Source organism: Exophiala oligosperma (assembly GCF_000835515.1).
Source record: "Exophiala oligosperma strain CBS 72588 unplaced genomic scaffold supercont1.1, whole genome shotgun sequence".
In the NCBI taxonomy this organism is placed as follows: Eukaryota; Fungi; Ascomycota; class Eurotiomycetes; order Chaetothyriales; family Herpotrichiellaceae; genus Exophiala; species Exophiala oligosperma.
The window spans coordinates 1,096,907-1,108,828 of NW_015622818.1; the positions used below are offsets into that span (position 1 = coordinate 1,096,907).

General features: G+C 51.0%; 4 protein-coding genes across 4 annotated transcripts; 3 read left to right on the plus strand and 1 right to left on the minus strand.

The window, feature by feature from the left end:
* Window positions 1–248: 248 nt before the first annotated feature.
* On the plus strand, window positions 249–4,564 carry PV06_00378 (uncharacterized protein). The gene has a single exon (XM_016400875.1). The coding sequence runs from the start codon at window positions 357–359 to the stop codon at window positions 4,353–4,355; it is 3,999 nt and encodes a 1,332-aa protein (XP_016267928.1). The 5' UTR covers window positions 249–356; the 3' UTR covers window positions 4,356–4,564.
* Window positions 4,565–5,135: 571 nt separating this feature from the next.
* On the plus strand, window positions 5,136–6,179 carry PV06_00379 (uncharacterized protein). The gene has a single exon (XM_016400876.1). The coding sequence runs from the start codon at window positions 5,161–5,163 to the stop codon at window positions 6,010–6,012; it is 852 nt and encodes a 283-aa protein (XP_016267929.1). The 5' UTR covers window positions 5,136–5,160; the 3' UTR covers window positions 6,013–6,179.
* On the minus strand, window positions 6,121–7,679 carry PV06_00380 (uncharacterized protein; the record flags this gene model as incomplete). The annotated part of the gene is made up of 3 exons (XM_016400877.1): window positions 6,121–6,587; window positions 6,647–6,780; window positions 6,838–7,679. The coding sequence occupies 3 exons, from the start codon at window positions 7,677–7,679 to the stop codon at window positions 6,121–6,123; spliced, it is 1,443 nt and encodes a 480-aa protein (XP_016267930.1).
* Window positions 7,680–8,249: 570 nt separating this feature from the next.
* On the plus strand, window positions 8,250–10,900 carry PV06_00381 (uncharacterized protein; the record flags this gene model as incomplete). Its single annotated transcript, XM_016400878.1, has 2 exons — window positions 8,250–8,626; window positions 8,677–10,900. 2 exons carry the CDS (start codon window positions 8,250–8,252, stop codon window positions 10,898–10,900), a joined length of 2,601 nt encoding a protein of 866 aa, XP_016267931.1.
* Window positions 10,901–11,922: the final 1,022 nt, after the last annotated feature.

Genomic DNA, 11,922 nt, shown 5'->3' on the forward strand with positions numbered 1-11,922 from the left:
AATGTCTTTCGCTAGACCTTCCCCTTCACGTGTTGTATCTTACACGTCCGATATGCACCACCGTAGCGTGAGTACGGTCGGCTACAAGAACTGGAGGATTTCCTCTAACTGCCATCACACGCTAGGCTTGTGGAGGAATAGCGTTGTCGGTCTCCAGGGCAATACAACTCGCGAGGCTTTTGTTATTGCTTTCTGAAGCGGCGTCACTTGCATGAAGAGCCAGCCGTCAGTCAAGATTTCATACATCGTGCACAGTCCCAACAACGGTTTCCAAAGTTGCTGAGTGCCTGTGCACTGACACTCTATCTGTTTTGGCTGTCTCTGTATGGTGACAGGCATCTTGACAGTGCAGCAAGATGCTGCTCCATGATCGCAGTCCAGATACTTCCCCATTCAATGGCCATTCTCAAAGACACCACTCCTTCAGCAGGTCATACAATTCAGACATGTCTTTAGCGACACCGATGTCTCCGGCAAGCATGTCGAGATCAATGCACTTTGCGTCTCCAACTCCCGCTTCCAGACACGAAAGACAACAGTCTTACTCGCCTTCAGCTTCCTTCACCTCCATCCCGCACCATGTCCGAACACAGTCCCTCCAGAGGCAGTCCAGTACGTCTAGTACTTTTGCGCCAAAATTCATCAAGTCCGATGAGATGCGAAAGAGTGAGGACAGGATCTCCGCCATAGAGGGCGAGAATGATTTCTCTGGAAAAAGATATGTGTGGGTTAAGGATCCAGAGAAAGCCTTTGTGAGGGGCTGGATAACAGAGGAACTCCCTGGCAAGAAGGTGCTAGTACAGTTCGAAAATGGTTCACAAATTGAGACCGAAATCGACGAGGTGGATAAGGTCAACCCCGCCAAATTCGACAAGGCCGACGACATGGCAGAACTCACCCATCTTAACGAAGCCTCAGTCATACACAATCTTTACACTCGCTACCAGGCCGATCTCATATACACATACTCCGGTCTCTTCTTGGTGACCATCAATCCTTATTGTCCCCTGCCCATCTATGGCAATGACTATGTTAGAATGTACAAAGGCCAGACCAGGGAAGACACACGCCCACACATATTTGCTGTTTCGGATGCAGCATTTCGAAGACTGGTGGAAGAAGGAGAGAACCAGAGTATTCTAGTCACTGGAGAATCTGGCGCCGGCAAAACTGAAAACACTAAAAAGGTCATCCAGTACCTCGCCGCTGTTGCAACATCCGACCTGGACACACCATTAACGGGCAGAACTCCTGGCAAGCAGCTTTCCAACCTCTCCCAGCAGATCTTGCGTGCAAATCCTATACTTGAATCTTTCGGCAATGCACAGACAGTACGAAACAATAACTCGTCAAGATTCGGTAAATTCATCAGGATTCAGTTTACGCGATCGGGCCAGATCGCGGGTGCATTTATCGATTGGTACCTCCTCGAAAAGTCAAGAGTCGTAAAAGTCAGTCAGCTAGAAAGAAGTTACCACATATTTTACCAGCTACTGGCCGGAGCAGACCAAAGAATAAGAGACGCTCTCCTTCTGTCCGGAATGGATGTAGAGAATTTCGCCTATATCCGTGCCGGAAATGAAACCATCAGTGGCGTATCTGATCGAGATGAGTGGAACACCCTGATCGAAGCATTCCATATCATGAACTTTTCAGAAAAGGAGCAAATGGCAATCTTCAAGACTATCGCGGCAATCCTGCACCTCGGAAATGTGGCCGTACGACAAGAAAGCAGGGCTGCTGACCAGGCGACCTTGACTCCGGAGGCGAAAGCATCCGTTGATAAGGCCTGTAGACTTCTAGGGGTGCAAACCGAGCCATTCATCAAAGGTTTACTTCACCCCAAAGTCAAGGCTGGAAGAGAATGGGTCGAGAAAGTCCAAACGCCAGAGCAGGTCAGGCTTGCACTCGACGCTCTCGCCAAGGGTATCTATGAACGAGGCTTTGGGGATTTGGTGAACAAGATCAACGGCCAACTCGATCGGGGCGGTGTCAGCAGCGATGACAGTCACTTTATCGGAGTACTTGATATTGCCGGTTTTGAAATTTTCGAGAACAACAGCTTTGAACAACTCTGCATCAACTACACAAACGAAAAGCTCCAACAATTCTTCAACCATTATATGTTTGTCTTAGAACAAGAGGAATATGCTCGAGAACAAATCGAATGGCAATTCATCGATTTCGGAAAGGATCTTCAGCCAACCATCGATTTGATCGAGCTTCCTAACCCCATTGGTATCTTTTCTTGCCTGGATGAGGATTCTGTCATGCCCAAGGCGACAGACAAGTCATTTACAGACAAGCTCCATTCCTTGTGGGAGAAGAAAACCCCCAAGTATGCGGCGGCAAAGACCAGACAAGGTTTCATTTTGACTCATTATGCTGCCGAAGTAGAATACTCTACCGAAGGCTGGCTTGAGAAGAACAAAGACCCTCTGAATGACAACCTTACCCGCCTATTGGCATGCTCCAAAGACAGCCACATTGCCAATCTGTTTGGCGATTGTGTTGATGAAGTCGACGAGCCGTACAGCCCTCGAAGTCGTGTCAAAAAGGGGTTGTTCCGGACTGTTGCTCAGAGACATAAAGAGCAATTGAGCTCCTTGATGCGACAGTTGCACTCAACACAGCCACACTTTGTTCGTTGCATTTTGCCAAATCACAAAAAGAAGCCCAAACAGTTCAACGCGCCTCTCGTCTTGGACCAATTGCGGTGTAACGGTGTGCTGGAAGGCATAAGGATTGCGCGAACAGGTTTCCCTAACAGACTCACTTTTGCTGAATTCAGATCAAGGTATGAAGTGCTCTGTGAAAACATGCCTAAAGGTTACCTTGGAGGCCAGGAGGCTGCTAAGATTATGCTCGACCGGCTGAAGATGGATGGCCAAAACTATAGAGTAGGTTTGACCAAGGTCTTTTTCAGAGCGGGTGTGCTGGCGGACTTGGAAGAGCAGCGAGACAGTCTTATCCGAGACATCATGTCGAGGTTCCAATCTGTCGCTCGTGGGTTTATGCAGCGACGTGTGGCGTTCAAGCAGCTTTACCGAGCGGAAGCAACTAGGGTCATTCAACGGAACCTCAATGTGTATCTCGACCTCCAGGCAAACCCCTGGTGGCGTCTTTTTGTCCGGATGAAGCCTCTGCTAGGAGCGACCAGGACTGCGAGCGAAGTCAAGAGGCGTGACGAAAAGATTGAGATGCTTCAGACCAAGATGCAACAAGAAGCTGCCGAGCGCCATCGTGTCGAAGACGAACGACGTCGTGCTGAAATCGACGTCCAGCGGGTCCGACAGACCCTTGAGGCTGAACGTGCCTTGGCTCTTGATAAGGAGGAGATATTCAAGCGTCTCCAATATCGCGAAAGTGAATTGACCGAGAAGCTATCCGAAGCCATCACTGAGCAAGAGACTCTGGAGGACCAACTCGACGCAGCTCTCGATTCTAAAAAGAAGACCGAAGAAGAATTGAACACGCGTCGTGAACAAGTGTTGCAAGCCGGTCAGATCATAACAAGACTCGAAGCGGAGAAGAAAGACATGCAGCGACAAATTGAGCGGTTGGAAGAAGAGATTGAGAACGTCGAGAAGCATCACTCGTCAACGGACAATCGGCTCGAAAATATCAGTCAGGAACTCCGCACGCTCAAGTCTCAGTTGGGGGTCAAGGACAGGAAGATTGCTGAACTCGAGTCTTCCCTACATCAAGCCGAACGAGAAAAGGACAATAAATCCACGTCTCTCGAGCAGGAAGTGCGTTCGTTACGAAGTCAAATATCCCAGCGCGAGCGCACAACGGAGGAACTCGAAAAGAAACTCCAGCGCTCCGAGTCATTACGAGCGGAAGAGACCAAGCATAAGACCGAGGACTACGAGTCGCAGATCCGTGCTCTGAAGAGTGAATTGTCCGGCAAGGAACGCAAGGTCCACGATCTCGAAGGCACGTTGTCAAAGATTGACAAAGACGCAGAGACGAAGCTTGCCCATGCCAACGACGAGCTCGGTAATGCCAAGAAGCTTCTACGAGAACTTCAAGGTCAGAACGAGGAATTGCGCAATCAAATCACGAGTATGACCAGCGCCAGCAGCAAGCACGAAGAAGCTCTTCGGCGGAAGGAGGGTGAATTGTCAGCATTGATGGCGGACATTGAGGCTCACGAGGAGGAGAAGGCGATTCTCAGGCGTGAAATCGACGGACTGAGTGGTCAACATGGCGACATGCAGGCCAAGCATCGTGGATTACAGGATGACATTGAAGCCATGCGGACTCAGAGGATCAAGATGGAAAAGGAGGCGATTGAGGTCAGAAAAGCACTCGAGCGAGTTATGCCGTTCTTTTCACAGAACTTTTCTTGAGCACCACGGGCATGATGGATAGGGGCTGTTTTACGAAGCGTGATGAGCATGGTTGGATTGCTAGCGTTTTTTCCCCTTTGGACTTTTTGTTTTTTTGGTTGTGAGTTTTGGCGAGCAAGGTTTGTACTGTACGTGTGTTTGGGTCGCTGAGTACATAATCTCCAGGAGACTTGCGTAGCATGCAAATGTGTACATGAGTTTTATCGAAATTCGTGTCTGCTGTATACCTAGTAACCCCCACTCTTGAGAGGTCTCGAAATGATGGTTTGTTGTTGTAGGTGTGTAGGGCCGTGGAAAGGTGAAGTTGATGCAGAACTGTAGAACACCGGGGGGGTAGTCTGTAGATAGTAGACAGGTAGGTCCTGTACGGAGGCGCCATGGGCTCGAACGTGGTTTACAGGGTACCTGTATGAGGATGTCATCTACATCCACAATGAGGGGGTGGTCAACCTGGTACGGATAGGACGGTAAAACGGTCATCTCGCAGTTCTCCGTGATAGGTAGTAGTACCCAGTACGCATGGATCCCCATACATACACCATATATAGGTACTGTAGCTATATATATAGCCCTGATGGAGGCTAGTGAGCGCCGCCAGGGTTCCCTGCGCGTCCAGAAGCGTTACGCTGGACAAGCGACCTCAGCAAAGCCATTTGTACCAAAACAACTGCGCTGAGACGTCACCCCAGTTCGATCTTCTCCCTCTGAACCAAAGGGCGTATTTCATCCCAAAGTCGTCGTTTTGCCAATACGCACCTCCGTCGCCCTCTCCTTCGTTCGGGCCGACCTCTCCCGGCGAAATAGGATGGCAGAAGCTGCCGGACTGGTCATTGGCGCCGTGAGCGTCGCCGGCCTCTTCACCACCTGTGTCGATTGCTTCGAATACGTCCAGCTGGGTCGCAACTTTGGGAAGAACTTCCAACGCTCCCTACTGAGGCTCGACGTCGTGAAGCTCCGCCTGTCCCGGTGGGCGGAGGCTGTGAACAACTCACCAGAGTCCCATCAGGGGGCCACCGACACGACGGAAAGGGGCCAGAAGGTCAGAGAGATCTTGGGGGAGATCATCGAGTTGTTTGCCGACGCAGAAAGAGTCTCGGAAAAGTACAAGGCAAAGGTCACCGGCGGCGAGCTGGTCGTGTACGACGCCGACAGCGAGCTTGAGCCGGACATCTCATCGATACGCAAGAAGCTGCGAGAACTGGCATTCAGGTGCCAGAAACGAAGCAGCTTCGCACAGAAAGCGACTTGGGCGTTGTACGAGGAGAAAAACTTCCGCAGGCTGATCGAGGATGTCACGGCACTTGTCGATGCCTTGGTGGACCTCTTCCCAGCGTCCCGGGATCGCCAGCGGCAGCTAAGTGCTCAAGAGGCCGAAGAGTTGAAGGAAGAGCACCGTCTTGATGCTTTGGAAGAAGCGGCAGAAGGGGTCGATCCGCTACTCCAAGATTCCGTGCAGCAGGCAATCGCCAGCCAAAGTGGTCACGCCTTCAGTGGCAACATGGCCATGGAGAATGCTCGAGTCAGGTATGGGGATGAGCATGCGGCCGGAGCCACTGGCACTGGAGCTGGGCACAGATACGATAGAAACACAGCACAGGGCAGTTCACGAGTGCACTATGGGAACCAATTCGGAGGGAAAAGTGTGCTCGACGATTAAGGAAACATAAGTCTACTGTCCACACTCCTGGTGGGCCTACTGAACTGGTACTCTGAAGCCCAATGGGCGGTTCGGGTATTGTTTGGGAGTGGTAGGCGTATAATGCCTTCATTTCTGATCTCTGCTCACTTCAACCTTGCACCCCTCGGTGATTGAAACCACTAGAGTCATCGTCTGCTTCTCGACGCCAATTAACTCCACCTTCTCCCCGGGGGGCAATCTAATCCCGGGGAACCTCTGAATCAGATGCACGATAGTGTATGCCGCCTCGGTCAGGCCAAAATCCATGCCCAGGCATGTTCGTGGCCCTCCATTGAAGGGAAGATACCCCCATTTTGCATTGGTTGGATCGTCGTTAAGGGGCATATGTTCCTCCCATCGCTCGGGCCGGAACAATTCTGCATCCATTCCATAGAAGTCGGGCCGTCTATGCATTGAATACACGCTGTACGCAACCGAAGCCCCTCTAGGTACAAACACTGGGGATTTGAGATCCGGCCCGCCACCAACTGGGAGGACAGTGGTCTTCAGAGCTGTCCGAGAGTTCACCGGAACAGAAGGATAGAGTCTGAGAGCTGCATTTGGAAGTCAGGTTGGAAGTGGAGAAAATATGGCTGATGACATAGGGTCTTACTCTCTTTTATGACATTTTGCAAGTAGTTCATTTTTCTCAGGTCCGATCGTGTAATCTCCACTCTACTGTCGAAGATGCATGCGATCTCTGATCTTAGTTTGTCCATGACATTTGGGTGTCGCACGAGAAGGAAGCTGCAATTCTTGTCAGCCTGATCGGTCAATTGGACGGGGCTTTGCATGTCCACTCACAACGTCCAGGAGATGAGGCATGCGGTAGTATCTCTGCCGGCAACCAAGATGTTTATGATTTGGCTGCGCAATGCCTTCCGATCTGGCGTATTTCTGGCGAGAAAGTCAAGAAACACATATTTTTTTTGTCCTTCAACGCGGTCCAAGTCTCTGGATAGATTTCGATCAATGATCTGATCTGCAAAGCGATGAACATCACTGCAGGCCTGCCGAAATTTTCTCCCACCGACAAGCCAATAGAGGTCCTGTAGTCTCATCCTTTTCGCAATGAAGTCTTGAGCTGTGTTGAACGCACTGGCGAATTCAGATTCTCCCGGTGTGCCAGGCCTTTCTAGGGAGTGTACGGACTCTCCAAACAAGAATGCTGTGGTCACATCTAAGGTCAACCGGAAGAAGAACGGTTGGAGATCGACGACCCCATTTGTGGGTAACGCTTCCAGGAGATTGGCGACCGGTTCTCGGAACACTTCCAGATCTTCGTACTGCTTAAAAACAAACTGGGGCCTCAGAATTTCGCGCGAATGTTTCCAGTCAGCGCCTTCCTGGGTGAATATGCCGTCTCCAAAAAAGGGGAACATGACTTTTCGTCTCGGGCCCATGCCCCAGTCTTCGAACTGGGTGCTCAGAATAGCTTCAAGATTGGCTGGTTCTATTGTTCCGAAAGCCTGGGAGCCAAGAAATACTTGCTCGAGGGTTGTGCCCCAGAGCCTGAAATGAAATAAGAACAGCTCCATCAGGCGAGACTCGCTGTCCGCCCTGAATATTTGCTCGAGGCGGTCCAGACCAAGCGGCCTTTGATTCAACAGCCTCGGGGGCGGTTGACACCCACGAGCCACTCCCATTTGCATATCATACTGCAGAGTAATCAGGAACTTCGTAGTTGGATCCAAGCGCTGAACACACTTACACGACGTTGCCGAAGAACGTTGATGGCATGATAAACATAAAATGCGAATACGCACCCCAAAGCTATGAAAAGTGAGGACATTGTAACCATGGTACAGCGTAATATCGATCAAGAGGTGAAAAACACAGCTGTAACTGAAGAAACAGGAAGTAGATGGAGACTGAGACCGACTGTGAGATATCAAACTTGGGCGCTGAGGACCTGCAGACTTGTTCTTGGTGCAGGCGGGTTAGCGCCATTGGCCCCTGACTCATGAGGTCGTATTGTACCAGTAACAGGCCCCTAAGTACGGAGTAGAAGCTGATGGCCAATGGGCAACTAAGAATGTTAAACGCCGTGATCATTTTTAGCTCTCTGTCATGCGGGACGGCCCAAGCGGAACGACGGCTCAGTTTCTGCGCTCCCCGCAGAACTCGCTTCTTTCGTCCTCTCGAAAACTCATTCGATCAAGCACACCAATACACTAAACCAAATCTCCCCTACAAAGTGTTGATATGATATCGGCATGGCTGGCCAGTCGTTTGAGCGCAATCTCATCAATGAAAGCAGAGTGCACTTCGGGAACAATTACTACTCTTACGGTGCGAAAAGCACTTCGGAACTTTCCGGTGTTGCTGAGACTACTGTAGCTCGACCTTCGTTGGAGCCGTCCCTTTCACAAGAAGCAGATGCATACGGCTTGAACGAATTGTACTGCGTACCTCGTTGCTCCCGTCCTCGGTTCGTCGGAAGACAGCTCCTGGCAGATCGAGTCAAGGAAGCACTTAATCCTGACGCCGCACAGGTGGACAATGGCAAGCATATGATTGTGGCCATCTACGGATTAGGAGGTTCTGGAAAAACTCAGTTCTGCCTCAGATACGCGGAAGCGAATCGATCAAGGTAACCTGTCATGGTACTGCATTGGAACTGCTTCTGACAGCAACTCCTAGTTACTGGGGCGTCTTCTGGATCGATGCCAGCTCCCGTGAGAACGCCGAAGCTGGCTTCGCATTGTTGGGGCAACAAGCAGGCAAGGGCTCTACCTTTTCAGCCGGCAAGTATTGGTTATCTCAACAACCCAAGCCGTGGCTGTTGGTGGTCGACAATGCCGACGATCCCGAATTGGACATTTCAGAGTTTATTCCTGCCGGGGCGCATGGGCATGTTCTCATCACGACGCGCAATCCAAACGTGACCATCTATGCTACAGCTGGTTCTTTCCGCCTTCAAGGCTTGGATCCCGAGGAAGCTATAACCCTCCTGCTCAGGTCGGCGTATCCGAGCGATCAGGCAAGTGAGACGGGTTCAACTAAGCGCACCCTGGCCCAGAGCATTGCCGCCGAATTAGGCTACCTGGCTATAGCATTGGACCACGCAGGAGCAACAATTCGACGCAAGGTCTACACTCTTGAGAGATATCTCCACTTTTACCTTGGTTACCGCCAACGCCTGCTCAGTTCTCCGAGGTCCATCAGTGCTGAAGAGGCCGACGTCATCACTACTTGGGAAATACCCTTCAGAAGAATTGAGAAGCGAGAATCTGTCGATTATAAGGACGCGGTTGTCTTGATGCACATATTCGCGTTCCTGCATTTCGGTTCGATATCGGAGCACATCTTTGATGTTTCGTGGGCAGTGAGCGAGAGCGGTTCCTCTTCAGGGATCTTACTGCCGGATCTTCTCCGACTTGATTCGAGTCGTTCTGAAGAAGCACAGACACGGCTTAGACGGGCCATCGGAGTCCTGTGTGACTACTCGATTATTGACCACGATGCGGACCGCGAGGTATGCTCACTGCACCCTGTCATTCACAGATGGGCCAGGACTAGGTTGTCCGATGGAAAGCAACTACTCTGCTGGCTTGATTGTACCATCAAGCTTCTGGTTCGATGCATCTCCCCGAATCTCGAAACGTCAGGACGAAGGTTTCGAAGGCTTCTTTTGCCTCATCTTGAATCATGTCTGCAGATGCTTGAAATTCACACTCCGTCGTTCCCGCAGACGAGTGAGAGGGCAGACCAAATGGAGAGATTTGCGTGGGTATACGCCGAAAGTGGCCTCTGGAAGCCAGCTCTAGGATTGCAGAGTAAAATCATCGCGTACAGAGTTCGAACACTTGGCAGAACGCACGAAGATTCTCTAAGGGCTCAGCGCAGTCTCTCTCACATATATTGGAATCTCTTCAAGGTGGAGGCGGCCCTCGATGTCCAACGACAAATTCTTAATGTGCGATGGTGGTCAAGATCATCGGTTGTGCACTGGGCGCGGCCATGGAGGCCGGATCACATCAGCTATTGTATCGCGCTGGATGACCTTACCCAAACGCTGTGGCTGGCAGGGAGAAGAGATCTCTCAAAATGGACCGGCGAGCGCGCTGTGAACGGCTTGGTGAGAAGGATCGGTCCAGATGACCCTCGAACACTGAACGCAATGTTCAACTTAGGTCGTACATACCTCCATGCTGGAGACCTGGGGAAAGCGCACAAGTTATTACTATCAGTGCTACTGAAGAGAAAGAAACTTTTTGGTCAGAACCATCCGGACACGCTCATGGCAAGAAACGAGCTCGGAATGTGTTTTTGTGCGCGAAAAGAGCGTCTTGGTGTTGCGGAACGACTTGTGGCCAACGTCCTTGAAGCACGCAAGCAAGTACTTGGCGAAGAGCATGCGTACACTTTGTGGTCGGTGAACGATCTATCAAAGGTTCTTTGTGAGCGTGGCCGGCCATTACAAGCCGTAAATATGCTGACAGAATTGATACCGGTGGTGGAACGCACACTTGGGCAGGAACATGTCGGAATGAACATGACCAAGGGCAATCTCGCTCGAGCATATGTGCTTTGCGGGAGATGGTATGATGCTGAACGAGTCCTTCTCGAAATGCTTTCTCTCATCAAAGATGACCATCCTGACTGGGTTCAAACCATGTCTGGGTGCATCCATGTGCAGATTTTATCTGGTCGGCTGGAGGAAGCCGAGAAGAACTGCACGAAGATACTGCGCAAGATTACGCAGGAAAACGGGCTCTGTAAAGATGATCCTCGGACGACTGTCGTTATGAAACATCTTGCGAACATTTATGTCAACACTGGACGCTCTGACCAGCTTTCTGTCCTCAAAGCCATGTTTCCGGGAATGGAAGGGATGGATCTGACACTGGTCAAGCAAGATTGAAAATCTGAAACCGATTCAGCTATAGGTTATAGCCTATGATGGGACAGTTTTCATCCAAAATGTCCGTCCGCCAACGCGTAGAAGAAGCACATATGCAAGGTTTGTGACAAGCACTTCACACGCCTAAGTTCCTTGGAGACACACATGTACGGCCGCGTCCTTTTGCATGCGAGTCGAGGGTTGTGGACGACACTTCACGGGTGTTCCGACTTGCGCCGACACAAGAAGGGACACAAGAAGGTGCACAAGGACGAGACGGGCTTGATTGCCAACCCTCTGACGCGGAGGAGAAATAAACGACCAACTGGAAGGAATAACTGTGATCGGGTAAAGTTACCACCAGCTAAATGTGCGTAACGTTGGCGTGTATGGAACTGGAGCCCGAATGGAAGCCTCCATAGCCGGCGAGGGGGTACGGTAGGAGCGGGCCAGAGCCGTGAAGGTGCAGGAGGAAGCGCAAGGGGGTTGCGCGAAGGAGAGGATGGGAGTGGAAGAGAGCGGACGAGGGAGCGAAATCGACTGTATAAGTAAGTCGTTAGCGGGAGACCAAAGCGGCGGGAGATGAGTCAGCCAAGCGGGCGAGGGCGATGACATTCCGGGGATTACGGAGTATATACGGAGTACCTAGGTACAAGTACGGAGTAAGTGTATATATATATATATATTATATACTCCGTATACCCCGAACTATATTTTATCCCTTGCCATTTTCGTTCAGGAAAGGGAGCGAGGCCGCTTTAATCAGGCACATGCCGGAGCATCGAGGAGGCCCGGCCGAGTACGAGAGAGCGTTACAGGAGCCACGGTAGAGTATAGGGGAGCGCCGAGGGAGCGCGCCCGAGCACTAGGCGAGCTATAGAAAACGCTGCCTAATGTTCGGGCTTAGGGGGCCTTATCTGGCCTTTTACGATCGGATACACTACAGATCTCCCGCCTATCGTACGTGATCTCGCACCGCTTTTGCTTAGGACTACCGAAAGCCTTATGTTCTTCTCGATTAGTAAGGGTATGCCGTGATACCT

Coding starts and splice junctions, on each gene's coding strand:
- PV06_00379 (XM_016400876.1), top strand. CDS start 5,161: ATGGCAGAAGCTGCCGGACTGGTCATTGGCGCCGTGAGCGTCGCCGGC.
- PV06_00378 (XM_016400875.1), top strand. CDS start 357: ATGCTGCTCCATGATCGCAGTCCAGATACTTCCCCATTCAATGGCCAT.